At 54.1% G+C, this 19,631-nt stretch overlaps 2 protein-coding genes across 2 annotated transcripts in view; both read left to right on the top strand.

Annotated features, from left to right (window-relative positions):
* The window catches only part of ATP2A3 (ATPase sarcoplasmic/endoplasmic reticulum Ca2+ transporting 3), a 119,950-nt gene that overhangs the window by 61,601 nt on the left and 38,718 nt on the right, over positions 1 to 19,631 (top strand). The gene's annotated exons all lie outside the window — the stretch shown is intronic.
* On the top strand, positions 2,973 to 16,694 carry P2RX1 (purinergic receptor P2X 1). The gene is made up of 13 exons (XM_051635774.1): positions 2,973 to 3,364; positions 7,542 to 7,689; positions 8,186 to 8,257; positions 8,897 to 8,966; positions 9,493 to 9,589; positions 10,285 to 10,365; positions 11,834 to 11,975; positions 13,229 to 13,359; positions 14,100 to 14,190; positions 14,829 to 14,894; positions 15,537 to 15,629; positions 16,161 to 16,208; positions 16,470 to 16,694. The coding sequence occupies exons 1-12, from the start codon at positions 3,228 to 3,230 to the stop codon at positions 16,203 to 16,205; spliced, it is 1,173 nt and encodes a 390-aa protein (XP_051491734.1). The 5' UTR covers positions 2,973 to 3,227; the 3' UTR covers positions 16,206 to 16,208; positions 16,470 to 16,694.

Raw genomic sequence — 19,631 nt, 5'->3', positions numbered from 1 at the left:
CCAGCAGAGGGTGGGTTTGTTGAGTGGGTAGGAACAAGGAGCTGCTTTTGCAGCTGAGTCCCATGCTAAGTGCTGCTGGGGCTGCCCTCGGAAGGTTCCTCAACCCTCTGTGCCCTGGGTGTCTGACCTGGCTGGTGCTGAAGGAGATGCTGGATGAGTCCAAGAGTCCAAGAGCCAATGCTGGCTGGCCCAGGAGAGCACTTGGACAAACTGGTCCTGGTGTTTGCAACCCCGGACACCAAACCAGGGGCTTTAGTGCCTCATTGGCTGTTGCTGCTTCATTTTCCCCTCCTGTGGGCAGTGGAGCTAGATGGGCTCATTCTCCTTAGCACTATCCAGTTTTGTCCTTTGTGTCCCCCATGTTGTTCCATCCAACCCCATGTGGTCCCACATTCAGATGGTGCTGGGGGGTCAAGCCCCTTCTGTGCCCAGGGCAAACCCAGCCTTGGTGCCCAGGACCTGCTGCAGCCCAGCTCATGATGCCACTGCTCCTCAGGCTTTGCACCTCAGCAGCCCCAGGGCTTCCCACCTGCTGGGAAGATACAAAGGTTGTTCAGAGGAAATGCCTGTGAGGGTATCAGTCCAAGTTTCTGCCTGCAGGAAACCAAGGTAAGAACATCCCTGAGGTCCCAGCTGCTCTGCCCTCTGGGCTGCACCGAACACAGGACACTTGGAAAACCCTCTTCCCAGTAATTTTGTTATTATGGTGATTTTTATGTTAGGTATTAGAGTGATGTGTTTCCTGTCACAGCAGGTTGTTGGCAGGGGAAAGCAAGCTGGGAGCAACCACCAGGACAGCCCAACAATGGAGCTGCAGGAGAAAGCAGCACAGCCCCAGGAACTCAGCATCTCCTGGCAAGCAGCCACCCTGTCTGAGCAGGTAATTTAACAAGTGAGCAGCCCAGGCAGAGCACTTCCCCATGACAACCCCCTGGCAGAGGCAGGGAGGGGGATAAGGGGTCTGCAGGCCACAGCCCCAGGCACACCAGCTAGCCAGCGTGGCTCCACACCCATGGGCTGCTGTGGGACCAGGTGGCTGAGCAGTGTCAGCCCCAAGCCATGAATTGCCCTGTTATAAAGTCATTTAAGGAGTGGCAAACCCAACCTTGGCTGGTGAGCCCGAGAGGGCTGTGATAGTTCTCAAACCCGTGGCCAGGTGGGTGCCCAGCAGCCCTGGAGAAGACCCAGGCCCATGGTGCTCCTATGCAGGGATCCCCTGCTCCCCACATCTCCCAACCACGTCCACGGGGTCCAGCCCCACTCACCAGCTACAAGATGGCTCCAAGAGATACTAAAATGGGAGATGCATAGTGTCTCCCAATGGAAAATATTTCAGCTAAATCCACGCTACAACCATTTTATTGACTCCAACTACCAGAGAGAAGGTTAGAAGTGACTCTTTTACAAGTCATTTTGCTGTTAAATTTAGCTGTCCTATTTTCATTATCCCCATGGCTTTGGCAAGGGTGAGCCGCCTTCCCTAAAAGGCCTCGTTTCATACAGTAAGTTATTTGCTTCTCTCCTGACAGATAGCTAAGCTTATAAGGTTTGTCTGCTCTGCTCAATAGCAGTATCAGCCCTCAATCTTAGATGATTAGCATCAGCATTTCGTTTTTGCTCGTGGGTCCCCATCTAGGAGCTTCCCTTGTGGCTGGGGATTGGGGCAGTGGGACGGTGTCACGTCGCTTGTGATGTGGGATCATCTCATTTGGATGCCCAAGCTTGATGGCATGCCCAAGAGTTTTGGATAAATGGTTGGTCTGCTTCCCCCCCCCCCACCCCCCTGACCCTGTTTTCCCTGTTGCCCAGCAAAGAGAATGGATTCGTTCCATTCGTTTCATGGTTGTCAGGTCTGCAAAATGTTGATAGGTCAACGTGATGCAAAAGCGATGGGCAACTGAAGATGAAAGGTGATGATATGAAAAGAAGTGTCCAGGAAAGGAAAGGATTTATCCCAGCAGGTTTAACTTTTCCATCTTTCCAAAACTATTTCCCCCTGTAGAGAAGGACCTTGTCCCAGCTTCAATGGCCACAGAGGGTCACCACCTCCTCCCAGGCGTGGGAGGCAGCGGATGCACCAGGAATGCTCCTGGGATGGATCCTGTCCTTGTGGGGAGGGCTGACCCTGCTTGGGCTTTAGGCTTTTTGGGGGAAACATCCTCTGTTTTCCTCAAAAACAGCCTCAGGGCTCCCCAGCCAAGAGCTCACCCCGTGGGGCTGTGGCCTCCAGGCTCCCTGGTGGGACACACAGGGTCCCCATCCGCACCCTTGGCCAAAAAAAAACCCAAACAACCCCCCTCCCAAAGCCTCCCGTGGCACTGCTGCTGGCCCCCAACTTCCATGCACAGACTCAGAGATGTTCCCTATGCTCACAGCACCCCTTGCCATGACCCAGCCTTTCAGGAAATGCTGGAAATGCTGGAAATGCTTCCACACGTGCCCAGCCCAGCCCATGTGAGCACTGGGAACCAGCCAAGCCCCGGCTGGCTGGCCTGGCTGCTGGAGGGGGACAAGCCAGAGCCCCCCTCCCTGGGCTGGCTCCAAATTGCTGGGATGGGGTTTCTGAGCCCCCACCTTCCCCTTTCCTGACCCTTTTTCCCTGGGGCAGCTTTTTGAGGGACAGGGCAGGAAAGTGAGGGAAAGGACAAGGCTTGGGACAGGGTGACGCAGCCATCCCCCCGCAGCCTGAAGTAGCAGCAGGAGAGATGATACCCCAGCCCCACTGCCTCAAATCTTCTCCTGGGACCCCCACCACCTCCTCCCACCCCCCCCCCCCCCGTTGCCTTCAGGGATGCTGGCTGGTCCCTGCCCACGGGCTCTTCTGTCCCCACAGCAACAGTGTCCTCGGTGCTCCGTCCTGCCCTGCTGGCATGTGGGCTTGGCAGTGGGGTGGCCCTGCAGCCTCCACACCCCGTCCCACCCCCGGGCCATGTAGGGCACCAGCTGCTCCCAGCCCAGAGCTTATAGGAAGAGGAAACCCCGTCTTTGCCCAGAAGAGGAAACCAGACAGCCCAGATGTGCACGAAGCAACGCCGATAGCGTTTCTAGCTTCTTCTATCTTCTTTTGGGTTTGGTTTTTTTTTTTTCATTAGTATTTGTCTGTGTGTTGGGTTTTTTTTTCCCCCCCCTCCTCCTCTCTGCAAACAGAGGAGTTGCTGGAGCAGGAGGCACGGCCCAGCCCAGGGGACAGTGAGCAGTGGGGGCTGTGGCACAGCTCCAGAGCAGCCATGGGGCAGAAGTTCATGGATAAGGTGTCTGCCTTCCTCTTCGAGTATGACACCCCCAGGATGGTGCTGGTGAGGAACAAGAAGGTGGGACTGACCTTCCGGCTGATCCAGCTCATCGTCCTGGCGTACATCATCGGGTAAGGCTCCCCAGGCCCTGCTCTCTCCCCCAGCTTCATGCTTTGCCACCAGCTTAAAAAGCCACAGAGTTGGAGGGGCTCATGTATCCCCTACATCCTGATCCAGGGGGAGGTTTCTTGCTGATAGCATCTCATCCCTCTGGCTGTGGCCATTCCTGGGCAGCCTGGTGTCCTACCGTGGGTCTTCCAGCATTCCTGGGCAGCCTGGTGTCCTACCGTGGGTCTTCCAGCATTCCTGGGCAGCCTGGTGTCCTACCGTGGGTCTTCCAACATTCCTGGGCAGCCTGGTGTCCTACTGTGGGTCTTCCAGCATTCCTGGGCAGCCTGGTGTCCTACCGTGGGTCTTCCAACATTCCTGGGCAGCCTGGTGTCCTACTGTGGGTCTTCCAGCATTCCTGGGCAGCCTGGTGTCCTACCGTGGGTCTTCCAGAGGGTCTCCCAGTCCCCACAGGGTGTCCAGGAGTGGTTCCTGTGCGGGCTGGAAGCTGCTCCCTGCCCAGCCCTGCCGCGTGTGCCGGGGCCCCGGCTCCTCGCTGAGCCACGTCCAAATACCTCTCGAGCTGCTGGACGGTGGCCTGAGAATCTGTTGTTATTTTTATTTTCATTTATATTAAAGAAGAGGCAGCTGGGGCCAGCGCGATGATTTGTGAGCCCCGAGCGGCCGGAGGCAGGACCATAAATCCTCCCCCAGCCCGTCCCTGGGGCTGGGATGGAGCTGCTCTCCAAAGCCCCGGGCTGTGTGGCCCGTGGGAGGCAGCACCAGGAGGAGCTGCTTGGAGAAGGCAGCAGGAGGGTGCATGTCCTTGGGTGCCCCAGGGCTGGGGCCGCTCCTGCCTCACAAATTCGGTCACAGAATGACAGAATTTTTGGAGTTGGAAGGGACCTTCAAGATCATCCAGTTCCAACCCCCCTGCACAGGCAGGGACACCTCCCACCAGCCCAGGCTGCTCCAAGCCCCATCCAACCTGCCCTTCAACACTGCCAGGGATGGGGCAGCCACAGCTTCTCTGGGCAACCTGTTCCAGGGTCTTACCACCCTCACATTGAAGAATCCCCTTGTGCCTCAGGGTGTGATGGGTGGGATCAGTGCAAACATCTTTGCTGTGCCCCCCTGGCTGCTGGGAGCTCAGCCCTGGAGAGAAGGACCAGCTCCCTCCCAGTGGGAAGAGTCCCATGGCACGAGGTTTGCAGGGAGAAGGGGGGTGGGTCTGGCCATGAACTGGAGAAAATGGGTGTTTTGGGGGTGCCAGGGGACAAGTGCAGCCCAAAGGAGAGGCTCCCAGGGGTCAGTGCAAGTGAGGAGCTGTGCCCATCTGGCTTTTAGCCCAGATCCCCTGGAAAGGGGGAAAAGCTCCCCAGGGGGGTCATCACGGGACCCCATCAGTGATCCCACCCTGCTCACCAGCAGGTTGGGTGATCCTCATCCCTTGAGCTGGGGCCTCAAGGATGTTCAATTGCAAAGGGTTCTGCACTGGCTCCAGACTGGTGTTACTGGGAGCAATGCTGGCTCTCCCAAGGGCTGATCCCTGGAAAACCCCACTTCCAGCACACCCAGCCAGGGGCAGCAGCTCCTGCCAGGAGGAACCAGCAGAGACGGTTGGTGTGAGGGGGACTTCCTAAGGAAACCAGGCTTAAGCAACCCAGCTAAATGGAGACAGGAGGGAGCAAAAAGAGAACCAGCTCAGGGGGGTGACAGCCAGGGCTGAGGGGAGGAGGTTGCTGTGCTGCAATTCCCACATTTTTGCTGTCTCAGTGGGCTCAGGCTTCATTAGCAAGGGGCTGCCCACAGCCCCACAGGCCATGGGCATTCCTGGCTGCCCCTGCACTGCCTCCAGCTCCCGGCCCACACCCAGCCACCACTCTGGGTGTTTTCCCTTCTTTGAGAGCAAATTCAGCAGGGAAATGTTTATTTCTTTGCAATTAGCCCAGAGGAACATCTTGTGTTCCCCCCTGGCAGGACCTTCAGGGCAGAGACCTGGGGCTGGCCCCTCCTGGTGCTGGAGTTATCCTTGAGGAGCAGCTCTGTCCTCCACCTGCTCTTCTTTCTGCAGACATCAGGGGCTCCCCACCCCACATTCTGGCTTGAATTTCCTGAGAACCTGGCGTGCCAGGAGGCCGAGGGCTGAGCCACAGGATGGGGCCTCCAGGGAGGAGGGTTTGGTGACTCCGCCACGTGGGGCTGTGGCACCAAGTGATTTTTTTTCTGCCTGGGCAGGGCTTGATGTGGCTTTTGTCACACGATGGGGTGTGCCCTGTGTGCCTGCAGACACCTCTGCCAGGAAGGGAAGAGGTGGCAGCGGCAGAGGCTGCACCAGAGGCAGATTTAGGGAAGCACTCCCCCATGGGGACACCAGCTCCCAGCCTCCAGCAGCCCCGAGGGCCTGGGGGACAATGCCCAGTGCAACCCAGTGTGTGCCCCTGCCTTGGAGAAGGAGGTTGGATCTGGGTGTCCCAGCTGGGGTGGCAGCAGTGCTGGATTCCTGCTCCCACCCCCAGCTGCTGGGGCAGATGCCATTCCTGGAGGGTCCCCTCAGCACCTGTCCCGGGATGCCCATGGGGTCTGGGAGCACCAAACCCCGGGAGGTCCCCGCAGCCTCCAGCTCCAGATCTCCTGGCAGCACCTGGAGTTCCCCCCTTTTTTTCCCCTCCCTGTGGGTCGGGTGCTGGGGGGACAGGCTGACACCTCAGGCTTCCATCACGGGCAGCTCCCAGCCTCTTGTCCCAGCCAGCGGGACCGCTGCCCGCGGCAGTTGGGGACAAAACCCAGATCTCTCCTTTTTTAGCACCAGGAACGTTCCGCGCCGCCGGCAGCGCTACCCGGGATGGTTCTTTGCCCATGTTTATAGTCTCCCTGAGTCGGAGTTAATCCAGCAGCAGCTTGTTTATGCCATAGGTTAAACAGGGTCGGGAGCGGGCCCTAATGACCCTGCGATGGGCTGGGAAAAGAGGGGAGGGCCACAGCAGGGTCCCCAGCCCTGCTCCTGCTGCCTTCCTGCAGCCAGGCCCACAGCTCCCTGGTTCCCTTTGCTGGATGGGGAATGACTTCTGCTGGATGGGGAATGAATGCTAGGATGACCATGAGCCAGCAATGTGCCCTTGTGGCCAAGAAGGCCAACGGCATCCTGGGGTGCATTAGAAAGAGTGTGGTTAGTAGGTCAAGAGAAGTTCTCCTACCTCTTTATTCTGCATTGGTGAGGCCGCATCTGGAGTATTGTGTCCAGTTCTGGGCCCCTCAGTTCAAGAAGGACAGGGATCTGCTTGAGAGAGTCCAGCGCAGAGCTACAAAGATGATTAAGGGAGTGGAACATCTCCCTGATGAGGAGAGGCTGAGGGAGCTGGGTCTCTTTAGCTTGGAGAAAAGGAGACTGAGGGGTGACCTCATTAATGTTTACAAATACGTAAGGGGTGAGTGTCAGGGAGATGGAGTTAGGCTTTTCTCAGTGATGACCAGTGATAGGACAAGGGGTAATGGGTGGAAATTGGAGCATAGGAGGTTCAAGGTGAATATACGAAAAAAATTTTTTTACTGTGAGAGTGACAGAGCCCTGGGACAGGCTGCCCAGGGAGGCTGTGGAGTCTCCTTCACTGGAGACATTCAAAACCCACCTGGATGCGTTCTTGTGTGATGTGCTCTGGGTGACCCTGCTCTGGCAGGGGGGGTTGGACTAGATGATCTTTCGAGGTCCCTTCCAACCCCTAAGATTCTATGATTCTATGATTCTATGATGATGAACAGTGAGCCCGGACAGGAGTTGTGAGCAGGCTTCTTCTTGTCTTGGCCCTGGAGGCACTGACTTCTGGAGAGTTGCCTGAGAGGTGGGTCAGGAAGAAGCAGGGGAGGGTGGCAGAGCCCAGCGAGCTGCAAACCTGCCACGGGCTTGAAGACCAAGTGGCTGGTGGCCACCCTGCTCCACCTGCCTCCACCATAAAACGTGTCCCAGGCCCTAAAACGTACCACCCCACCATGGAAGCCAGGTCCCACAGCTGCTGCATGCCTCAGGCAGAGGGTGGGAGAGCTCAGCAACAGATCCCTCATCCAGCTGGAGGGAATTGGGCAAATCAACCCCCAGGTGAGACTTGTAACAGAAACCCCAGCCCTCAGTGATGTGCTGGGACTTGGGGCTCCTGCAGACGAGTGCTGGTGGCCACGCTCACCCCCCTGCCTTTCCCTGTCCAGGTGGGTTTTCCTCTATGAGAAGGGTTACCAGTCTCAGGACAGTGTTGTCAGCTCGGTCTCGGTGAAGATGAAAGGCCTGACGGTGACCAACGAGAGCGTCATGGGCCCCCACATCTGGGATGTGGTGGATTATGTTTTCCCACCCCAGGTAAGGAGGCCAGGGTGGGTTGGGGTGGGGGGGGGGGGTTGCTTTTGCCCCAGCAGCCACTTTTCCCCAAGTGCCAGGGCGCTGTGCACGCTTTCCAGGGCACAAACCATGACGTGGTGTCCCTGTGGTGGAAAGCAGGTTGCTCCTGCCACAAACCTCTGCCCACGTATCACCCCTGGGGAGCTTTCGGTGCTTGGGACTCACCGTGGATGATGGGGCATGTTTGAGACCTTCCCCCAAAAGATCAAGGCTCCTCTGTTGCCTCCAGATGAGTGTCTCAGGCAGCCATGGGTGTCCTCCACTGACCTGCAGCTCCCCAGGGCCACAACCGGCTTCCCCAGCTGTGGTGGAGGAGGGTGGAGGACCCAAAGCTGGGGAGAAAGGTGCCATCTGCCTGGATATGACCCTGTGGTTTGGGTTCCCCACCCCTTGCCCCAGGGAGAGGCTCCTTGCACAAACTCCACCAGAAGATGCAGTGCTGGCTGTGTCTCCACAGGGGGACAGCTCGTTCGTGGTGATGACCAACTTCATTATCACCCCTGGACAGAAGCAAGGAACCTGCCCAGAGGTAAACACACTGGCTTCCTGCAGCAGCTTCAGCTTCTCTCATTCCAGGGGTGGTGGTGGTGGCTCTGGGGGAAGTTTTCCTGACATTGAGAGGTTTTATAAAAGCCTGAGCCTGGTCCAGTGTTGTTGTTCCTGACCTGCAAGTGCTGCATGAAGGCTTTTGCTCTGCTAAAATAGCCAGTATCCATCCGAGTTTCCTTCTTTTTGAGATGATCAAGCAGATCAGACTCGAGGCTTAAATAAAAGCATCTGCCTGAAGTTAAAAAAAAAAACATAAATCCCTCTTTTTTCCTGCTTATTCTGGACATCCATGGCTGGGAAGTGGTGTATGGATCAGACACTGGAATGGACTTCCCAGGGAAGTGGTGGAGGCACCATCCGTGGAGGTGTTCAAGGAAAGGCTGGATGTGGCACTTTGTGCCATGGTCTGGAGATGTGGTGGTGTCAGGTCATGGGTTGGACTTGATGATCTGAAAGGTCTTTTCCAGCCTTGGCAATCCTGTGATTTTGTGATGGATGAGGCTCTGGCTGCAGCTGAGCAGTGTTTCCCCCGTGGAAAACACCTCCTGGTGAGGCAGGAGGGACAGAGGGATGGAAGGACAGGGTGTGATGCTGAGAGGTGGCTGCTTTCTCCCAACAGCTGCCAGATGCTGGGCCCTGCAAGCAGGACAGTGACTGCACCAAAGGGAAATACAGTCGCCAGGGACAAGGTAGGGGACACAGAGCCCAGGTTCCAGCGCTGAGCTCAGAGGGCTCTGGTGAAGCTGCAGGGCTGGGGTGTTTGGGAGGGGTACCTACTTTAGACCACCACTGCTGGGGCTTGGGAAAAGCCCTTGATGTGCTGGGTCCCACCTGGGCTGGCCCTGCTTTCCTCTTCTGAAAGAGCTGCAAGAAGCTCTGCCAACAAAAAGGTGATCAAGGCCAAGCCGTGTCCCCCAGGCTGCTCTTCTTCCAGCAAACTGGCACTCTCTGAGGTGTATTTTAGCAAGAAATACCCAGTTGTTCCCAGTTTAGCAAGAATGCCCAGCTGTTCCCTTGTGCAAGATAAAGCCCAGCCCCGAGCTGGGAGGCCACAATTAATTACCCTTTTTATAAAAGGGCACCAAAGCCCTGAGTTTTTGGTGCCTTGGATGTCTGTGGCAGGGCTGAAGCTCCAGTCAGATCCCATCTATCCCAGTGTGAGGCTGAGATTTCCCAGTATCCAGGGGTGTGAGCAGCTGTCTTTCTTTCCCACAGGGCTGATGACAGGCAAGTGTGTGCATTTCAACAGCTCCGTGAAGACCTGTGAGATCTTTGGCTGGTGCCCTGTTGAAGATGATGGCTATGTTCCTAAGTAAGGAATCATCTCATTGTCCCCTTTTCCACCCTGGTGCCACTCCAGCTGCACCAGCAGCACCTGATGTTGGGCAGAACTTCTTGCTAAATGCAGCCCAGCCTGCCCATTGTCCCCATGGAATTTGTGTCTCTCCTGGTGTGGTTTGCTCCTCACCTTGCTGGCAGCTAACCCTGTCTCTGCTGGGTGCTCTGGGCATGGACCAGCAGCCCCCATCTATCCTCTTTACCTTCAGAGTAAAGTTGTGCTCTGCCCATGAGATCTCCTCCACCTCCAGCCTCCACGGGCCACTGTGAAGCATCTAACCCCTGGTAGATGCAAGGTCCTGTTCCTCCTTGCCTCCCTTCTCACGGGGGGAGGGGGGGACACAGGGACAACGACAAGTCCACCAAGGAGCCCAGAGAAGCATACAGGCCCTTGAGCTCCCTTCCAGGCACCTGACTGTGCTTTTTTTGGGGTTTCTTAACTGAAATCCCAGCACCTAACTCCCTCGTTTTCCCTAGCAAGGACTTCCATCCTTCCTTGGGGCTTTTCTGAACCTTAGTGGGGTCTTTCACTTAGGAAGGAAAGGGGTGAGATCACCAGTTTTTCTAGGTCCTGTTCATCCCCGTTTGGATGGATGTTCACCAAATGGGGCTTTCTCTGGAGGCCAGAGAGCTGAGTGATGGCCACATGTCAGCACTTGTGTTTTTCAGACCTGCCCTGTTGTCAGAAGCAGAGAACTTCACCTTGTTCATCAAGAACAGCATCACCTTCCCCCGGTTCAAGGTGTTCAGGTAAGGGAAGGTACAGGGGGATGGCTCCTGCCATCAAACCATGGGTGTAGCTGGGTGCTTGATCTCAACCACTCCCCATCAGTGAGCCCAGGACTACTCTAACTGCTGCACTGATCACCAGATTAGCTGATCAGAACCAAGACGTTTCCCTCCCAAGTCTGTCCCACCTCAGCTGGTAAGCTGTGGTTACAGGAAAGAAGATTTCCGGAGTTCATGTCCTCTGAGTTACCTTCACATGATGAACATGAGAACACAGCTTCTCCAATTCTTCATTTTTCTTCTCCCTTCTCCTCCCTGAAGATAACAGTAAGATACTGCCTGGCAGGGTGGGGTGTGAGCAGCCAGGGCAAGCTGGGTGCCCAAAAGGGAGCAGGAGGTCCCTCTCAACACCATAGTTCCCACCTGTTTCTGCAAGGGTTTGTAGGGCCAGCCCTGAGACAGTGCCACCAGCTGAAGGTGTGCATGAAGGAGGCTTTGTGGTGACACTGGTTATATGTCTGGTTTGGAACAAATGGACAGAAGCTGCTTGTGCTGAAGATGGCAGATTCTTGCTGATTATATCCCTGGGGTGTAGAGGTTACATGCCTGGCAGTCTTGAGCCAACCTTGCTCTGCACACAGAAAGGTGGCAGGGAGAGGAGATTTCCCCACCAGTGGCCAAGAGAGGTGGCAACCTGAGCAAGGGCAGGCAGGAGAGGGGACACTGTGGGGACAGAAGGTCTGGGGAGGTGCAGGCAGCCAGGCTGGCTGCTGCTGCAGGGGCTGAGCTGGCTGGAGTCATGGAGAAACTTCCTGCCTTTGATCACTGCTGCTCATTAACCCTCGAGCATAAATGATGGGACAGGGTTGAGCAAGACACAAGACTTCCAAGCATCTGGGTCAGGGAGGCTTCACAGAAGGATTATTTTTAGAAGAACAGAGCAGGGTGGAAGGCAAGAGGTTGTCCTTTCCTTTTCACCCTTCTAGTGGAGATGGCAAAATCCAGCTAAATGTAAAAGCTGTGGGATCCGTGAGCTGTCCCAGATAAAAACTGTTGGTGCCAGGAGCATTGTCCATGCTGGCATGTGAATGGGAGAGGCAGCTGGGAGGGATGGTGGAGGTCACAGGAGGGTTTGGAAAGCTGAGGAATGAGACAGAGGGGTGCTAGAAAAGGTGAGCACAGGCAGGTGTGTGCTGGGCTTGGGCAGCAGGGGGCTAAAGCAGGGGGGGAGAACATTTCCAGGAAAGGAAACAGCAGAGAGGCTTCCTCTGCAGGAGCAGGTCTGGGGGAAAGGAGTTGCTGATGGGGTGGGAGAAACCAGGTAGGGCTGGAGGAAAGGGCCCACTCTCCATGTGTGAGGTTTGATGGGCCTGTGGGGATGGAAGGTGAGGCACTGGGCTTTGAGCAACAGGTTGGACCAGGCACCTCCAGAGGTCCTTTCCCACCCAATTTATTGGGTTGTTCAGACTCTTTCCCTTTTCGTTCCCAGGCGCAACTTGGTTGAGACCGTTACCAAGCAGTACCTGAAGAAATGCACCTACCACAAAGTCACTGACCCCCTGTGCCCCGTGTTTGAGCTGGGCTACATAGTGAAGGAATCGGGTCAGAATTTTACCTTCCTGGCTGTGAAGGTACTTCCACTTCAAACCATGTTTCTTCCTGTCCTGGGGAGGGAGACACGGCCAGAGCAGCCATCCCCAGGCTGCTGAGACACGAGGGATCTGTTTCCTCAAGCACTTGTGAGGCAGTGTCAGAATTAGCTCTTAAAGATTATGAATCTCCTTGGACATGGCCTAATATTTAAGCCTTTCTTGGAAACTCCTCTGTGAGATGGACACTGTTTGACCCGCTGGCAGTAAATCCAGGGTTCGGTTTAGTTTGGTTTGCACAGTGAACAACAAGAGCTGTGTGGCCAAATCCCACCCAGATACTGGTTGTTGCAAACTGCAGCCTCTCCCCGGGCTCAGAAATGCAGCTTCTCAGGGTGGTCTCTGCTCTTTCTGCACTGCAGAGCCATGAGCTCTCTTTGCCAGGCAGTCAATCAAACCAGACTTGCATGGGGGCAAAAAGACAAACCTCTTGGAGACAGCAAGTTGGAACCTGGAGTGGGCTCAGGAGGGACTGCTTCATTTCCTAGCAGGTGGTCACCTCTCATGGAGAGGTTTTGCTTCTGGTTTGCATGGGTTCATTTCACTCTCCTCTGTGGCTGTGGTAAATTGGCTTTGTTTTCATAGAAATGTAGAATGGTTTGGGTTGGGAGGCACCTGAAAGATCATCCAGATCCAACCCCCTTGCACGGACAGGGACACCTCCCACCAGCCCAGGTTGCTCCAATCCCCACCCAACCTGCCCTTCAACACTGCCAGGGATGGGGCAGCCACAGCTTCCCTGGGCAACCTGGGCCAGGGTCTCACCACCTTCACAGCAAAGAATTTCCTCCTAATGTCCAACCTAAATCTCCCCTCTTCCAGTTTTAATCCATCCCCCTTGTCCTCTCGCTACAAGCCCTTGTCAAAAGTCCCTCCCCAGTGATGCTAATGGTTTGTTGACAGGGTTAAGCCACAGGAAAGGTGAATCTCATGGGACTGTGGAGGATTTGCAGTCAGCACTGGCTCTCGGGACCATGCCTTGGGCTTGAGGTGCTGACCAGGAGCAAGAGGGCATGAGTTTGTGTGTCCAGCATTTAGGGCAGAAACAAGTGCTGCCCCATAGGGTGATGTGTAGGGCACAAAGCTGAGGCTGCCCAGGAGGACTGAGGGGCATGTCCTGGGGAGCCAGGACATCCCATAGCATCGAGAAAGGCCATGTGTGAGGAGGGAAAGCACTTCCCCTTGTGGGCCAGGTCGAAGGAGGGGGAACCTCATGCCTCTCCTCTTGGCTGCAGGGTGGAGTGGTGGGCATCACCATCGACTGGAACTGCGACCTGGACTGGCCCATCCGGTACTGCAAACCCATCTACCAGTTCCATGGCCTCTACAATGATGACACTAACGTTTCACCAGGCTTCAACTTCAGGTAAGGAGACCCTGCTAACTCCCCGGGAAGAATTCCAAGGTGCCATCTTGCAGGATGCCACAGCACTCGAGGGGTGGTGGAAGATCAGGGACTGTTCTCCATTGCAGTGCCAGACAGCAGAGCTCTCTTCAGAAGGGCACAAGAAATGGGATCATAGGATCATAGAATCATTTTGGTTGGGAAAATCCTTTAAGATCATCAGGTTCAACCATTAAAGCAGCACTGCCAAGGCCACCACTAAATCATGTCCCTCAGCACCACATAGCCCATCCCTTGGCATCAAAATTACTTTTCCCAGTACAGCTCCTCCCCCTGCAGAGACTCCTGCTCAGCTCAGCTCTCAGGAAGCCCCCTGAAAGTGTGGAGATGGTGCAGGGTCATCTCACGTGTTCCCACACTTCAAAGCATTCAGCCAGTGTGACATTTGGGCATGAGCTGCTGTTCTGTGTGAAGGTCCCACTGGTGCTGCACTGTCATCTGCTGTCACGTAGGGCTTGGGGTTATCAGGTATCAACACAAGCAGGAGCTTTAGCTCCAACGTGCAGGCAGGGAAACTGAGGCACAGAAGGGAAAGGTGCCAACAGCCCAGCTCCTTTAGAGGTGTTATGGAGCAGGTCCATGACAACTCATCCCCAGATCTTTGTCCTGCTCTGCTGCCCGCCAAGATCTCGATGCCACTGGGTTGCAGGGGGTGTTGGACACCCCAGCAGGCCATTAACACTCACCATCCAATCACACAGATATGCCAAATACTACAAGGAAGCTGGGATGGAGAAGAGGACACTCTACAAGGTGTTTGGGATCCGGTTTGACATCCTGGTGAATGGCAAGGTAAGGGTGGCCAGGTGCTGGGCTGGGTCCTCAGGATGGCAGTGCCATGTCCTCAGGAAGGTCCCAGCTCTGTAACACAGCCCCAGGGTCTCTCAGGCCAGGAAAACCAGTGTGAGTGGTTTCCTTTGGTGCTGGGAAGTGCCAGGGAAGGGAACAGAGGTGTGACCTGTAAAATGGGTTTCCCCTCTGTCTGCTATTCTTCAGTCAGTGGTTTTGTCCCAAAACCCGTCATGATGGCTTGGGGAGGACTGTGGAAAGTCAAAACCTTTTGCTGGTGTTTCCAAAAGCTGAACATTTGCATTTTTCTATTTTGCCTTTTTCTTTCCACTGGGAGAGAAGTCTTTCCTTGTTGTGTTCCCACTGGGAATATTTAAATGTGTGTGTGTGTATATATATATATATTCATTAAAAATAAAATAAGCAAAGTGGTTTCAATTTGTCACAGTCTAAAACTAACCTACCATATGTTTCTGTTTGAGCAACGAGTTTAAAACCAGTTCCCACCCAGCTCCTGTTTCTCTCTGTGCTGTGGTTGTGCTTTGGGCTGCTGGGAGGCACTTGAGCTGAGTCCCCTTGCTCCTTCCCTGGGCTGCCTGTAACCTATCACCTATTTTCTCTGATTTTTTTTTTTTATTCAGGCAGGCAAATTTGACATCATCCCGACCATGACCACAATTGGCTCTGGAATTGGTATTTTTGGAGTGGTAAGTTCAGATGTTTCCAACCTCTGTATGGAGGCTCTCAAATTCTTCTCCCTGCCTGTGACACCCGTGGGGAAGTGTCTCCCTGAGCTACAGTGAAATACTGGTGCCTGCTCAGGCAACAGGGGATGGGCAGAATAGGGAAGGGAGGTGCTCTCCTGCTTCCATAGCTCAGGAGAAGATTCCCACAGGCTGGTGTGACCTCTGCCAGTGGGAGCCCCTGTCCTGTTGAGGGGGGGAAGGCAGGCTGGGGTAGCAGGGCCATGTCTTGGTATCTTGACAGTTTTGGGCTAGAGCTGGTATTGAGGGGGTCTGGAGGTGATGGGCAGTATTTAATGCACAACAGAAACCCAGCATCCTATTTGGGTAAGGTCATGAAAGGCTTGGCATGACCCAAAGGGTGTTTGCACGTTCCCAAAGTGGAAACAATTTCTGTGGACTTAAGCTGCCCAGTTTTGAACCCTGCACACTTTACTTTGTCCTAAATGGACGTTCAGGGGCTTTTATGCTCCTTCGCAGCTGCCACGTTGTGGGTTGAAGCAAAAGTGACCCTAATTTGTAGGACATCTGAAATGAGCTGGAAGAAGAAGGTGGCAGAGGTGAGCTGGGAGTGCAGCCCCAGCCCTAACTGCCCTTTGCTTTAAGGCCTCTGTGCTCTGTGACCTGCTCCTGCTGCATTTTCTCCAAGGACGGGACTATTACAAGCAGAAGAAATTCAAATATGCAGAACAGGAGCCTGTAAGTACCAGGGAGTCCCACCTCTGTGGAGGCTCTGGTGGGTGTGAGCGTGGATGTGTGTGTGTGAGGAATGATGCTGGAGCACAAACAACACTTTTATATTGAGGAGCAACCAGGCACCTTCCTGACCTAGTGGGAATCCTGAGCCCTCGGGGCTGTTGAAGACTGGGATCCATTAATCTCCTCTCCAAAATTAGAGATTTTCTGTGGGACTCACTGTTCATAACTTTGTTCCCTCCCTTTATCCCCAGATATTCCAATATCTGGTAACACTTGCATTGCTTTAAGGGAAGCAGGGACAGACCAGGGTCTCAGCAAGCTGGAAAATGTCACCTTTTCTGCTTTCTGAGAACGTCTTCATGACTGTGGGAGATTTATGGCCTTTCCTAGGATGCAAAAACAGCTCTCCTCATTAATCTGAAAATATTCTTATACATTAGGAGTTAGAAAGTGTCCAACCACATTTTAACTTGGCATTAGAAAGGGGGAGGACTGTAAAAGAATCATTGATTTCTCTCATTTAACCCCCAGTCGAAGTCTCATAAGAAGGAAAAGGAGCTGGACAACAAGCAGTGAGAGGTGAGTGGTGCTGGCAGGGCTCAGGGTGGTGGGTCTCGGGGCCATCCCAAGGCCCCCAGGAGGCAGCAGGACTCCAGGGAGGCACACAGGAGATGTGGGCTGTGATGTCTAACCTTGGCTGAGTGTTTCTCAGGGCAGGCAGGTGCTGAGCTGGGTGCAGGATGTGGGATCAACATCACATCTTGGACGGCAGCATTGCCTGCAGAGGGGAGGTTGGGGACAGAGCACCAGCCATCACTGTGCACCTCACTCTCTTGGCAGAAGCCAGACTGACGGATGGACCTGCACCCTATTCCTCCTCCTCCTCTCCTAAAACATGGTTGTCATCCCATCACCAGCCTGCACCAACCCCAAGGCCAGCAGGAGCAATGTCCAAACACCAGCTCATGGGAACGTGGTGCCAGGGTCTGGCTGACCCGCTGCCCTGCTGCTGGTGGGACATGCTGTGGTACTGCTGGGGGGTAAAACCACGGGATCTTCAGGGCCCTCCACTGGGGTCTTGCCACCTTTGCAGGCACTTCCAAAGGGCTCCTGCTGTGCTGGGGCCATGCCAGGGCATCCCACACCCTGGGAGAGCATCGCTGCCTCTCCTTCCCCAGCAGCACTCTGGTCCAGCTCCAAACTGAGGAAGAGGAGGAGGGAAGGAGAGCTGGCAAGGACCATGCCCAGTCCCTCAGCGTAAGAGCAAAAATGGTTATTTTGTAAGGATGTATTTTGTTAAAAAATGAAATAAACCTTTAGTTTTTCTACAACATCCCTTTGTGGTGGCCGTGCTGGCCCTGGGTGAAGGGGCGTGCTGTGCTTTTTGACATGGGTGGGCTGTGCATGCAAAAGCAATCCTAGAAATCAGGCTGGAGCAGGGAGCCTGGGCTCTGAGCAGGGCTCTGCCTTCCCCTGCAGGGCCCCTGGCCACAGGGTCCTGTTATCAGGGTTGTCACTTGGGTTTCCTCCTCAGCAGGGCTGGCACGCTGCCATGGGGAGCTGTGCCAGCTCTGCCTCCTGCTGCCCACCCGGGGCAGAGCTGACCTTCTTGGCAGTGGCCTGACAGACCAGCTCTTTGCACCCAGGATCAAAACTTCCCCTCTCTGCTAGAAGATTTTCACCAGTTGGGCATCCTGAGCTACCCCAGTCCCACCTCTCTCCGTGCTGCTGGCTCTGTTCAGTTCTCCAGGAGGCACCAGCACAGCCTTTCTGCACAAGGTCTCTCCGTGGTTTTGCAACCCCCAGAGGAAATTTTGCCTTGGTCACTTCACAACTGGATCACAGCTGCTGTGGGAAAGTCAGCAAAGAAGCTGTAGGGATTGCTTGGCCTGGGGTGAGGAGCATGGGCCAGCAGCCCTCAGGATGGACATGCTGTGCTGGGCTTGGAGAGACACACAAGCAAAGGCCACAAACAGTTGCAGGTGATATTTTGTCATAAGCTCAACACACATTTCATAGTATCACAGAATGGTTTGGGTTGGAAGGGACCTTTCAGGGTTATCTAGTCCAACCCCCCTACAGTAAGCAGGGACGTCTTTAACTAGACCAGGTTGCTCAGAGCCCTGGCCAACCTAATCTAGAATGTTTCCAGGGATGGGGTTTCTACCACCTTCCTGGGCAACCTGTGCCAGTGCCTCACCACCCTCATTTTAAAAAATGTCTTCCTGAAATCTAACCTAAATCTCACTTCTTTCAGTTTAAAACCACCACCCCTTGTCTGAGCACCACAGGCCCTGCTGAAAAGTTTGTCCCTGTTGTTCTTCTAAGTTCCCTGTAAGTATAAAAGGCCACAAATTCCCTGTGGGGAGATGATTTGCTCTCAGGATGCCTTTGGCTAACTTTTTTACCCTTCCTCTGGATGTGTAAAAGAGGTGCCAGGTGCTTGAATTGGAAATGCAGAGGGGAGGGGAAAAGGAAAAGCTGGGCTCCCTGGAGGAGTTCGTGCCACCTTGGCAGGTGCTGAGCATGGGGCTGGTGACACCCCTGTGCAGTGTCCCCTCTCTGGCAGGGCCGAGCACAGCAGAGGTGCAGCTCTCCAGCAAGCTGCAACCAGCAGAGGGGACTGGAAGACCATTTCACACGGATCAGGGGAAAATTCAGGGTAAAGCTTCACCCCTGTGAAGCGAGGGTGCTCGGGGAACCCTTCGCACCCAGGACAGTCTCCAACCACAGGTAGAACAGGGACTTGTTTCTACCTGCTTGGCCTTTCAAGCTGCTTGTAATGCAAGACTCTATTTTTCCTAAGAAGTATTAAAAGACAGAAGAGGAAATTAGGAACATTGCTACTTGTAAGTGATCCCCTGTGGTTACTATTTAAAAACTCCGAGCTGGGCTCCTTAAAATTCCCAAGACTACTTTAGAAATCCTAGGAGGGTTTATTTTTGTCTCCTTGCTTGTTTTGTTTGGGTTGTTTTTTTTTTTTAAATGCACAATCTTAGGGAATCCTAATTGCTTTTCCTCCACCAGCCCTTTCTGCAACCAGCAGAATCAGCTATTGTAATTTGAATTCTTTCACCAAAACAAGCTCCTTCTCTAAGCCAGGGTCTCCAGAAGCCTCAGCACCCAGGTGGTTGCTGTGCAGAGCAACAGTTGTCTGGAGGACAGTAAGTGCCTGATTTCTGCCATATAAAAAGTCTGGGAAAGCCCCTGGCAACTGTTTTGGTCCTTCCTTTATCCAGAGTGACTGTATTTGAGGCTGTAAAAATGTGACCAGTGTGTCCTGCTGCTCTCTGACCTCTGAGAAGGTCAAGAGAAGCCCAAAGGGACTAGTTCATTGTGTGAAGACCCTTTCAGTGACAGCTGGCTGAGTTGCTTCCTATTTATGCTGTGGCACTCGAGGGCTGGGTGGTTGTTTTAATAAATAACTTGTTTAGCTGTGGTTTGGTTTTTCTATGATTAAATGTAAAATGGAAACTTCCTTTTTACAAGGAGTCGCATGGAAAAAACAAGGGCTAATGGGCACAGGTTACTCCTGGGGAGATTCCAGTAGGACTCCAGAAGAAAGTTTGTCCCCATGAGAATAGTCAGACATTGGAATAATCTCTCAAGGGAAGTGGTGGATTCCCCTACACTGGACAGTTTTAAGACAGCTTTGCAGGGTGCTAGGCCATCTCATTTAATACCTAGAAAGGTCGGACAAGATGATCCTTGAGGTCCCTCCCAGCCTGGAATTCTATGATTAAGCTAACAGAAAAATACTAATAGAAAAGGAACCTTCAGAAAATCCAACACTGCCTCCTGTCCTTTCAGCCAGAAACCACACAAGAAAATACATATACTCCAGCTTGTCCCTAGTCACTACAAGCAGCACCAACAAGCCCTTGTGTGTGGTGTTGTAAATTAGTGCTCTAAGGGTCTCACTGAGGGCTCTTGCACCCATCATGGGTGTTAGATGAGAAGACCAAGCCATGAGTGCAGTGTCACTATTCTCATTTTACAGAA

The sequence above is a fragment of the Apus apus genome, chromosome 18 (genome assembly GCF_020740795.1).
Source record: "Apus apus isolate bApuApu2 chromosome 18, bApuApu2.pri.cur, whole genome shotgun sequence".
Classification (NCBI taxonomy): Eukaryota; Metazoa; Chordata; class Aves; order Apodiformes; family Apodidae; genus Apus; species Apus apus.
This window is presented reverse-complemented; position numbering and strand designations above follow the sequence as displayed.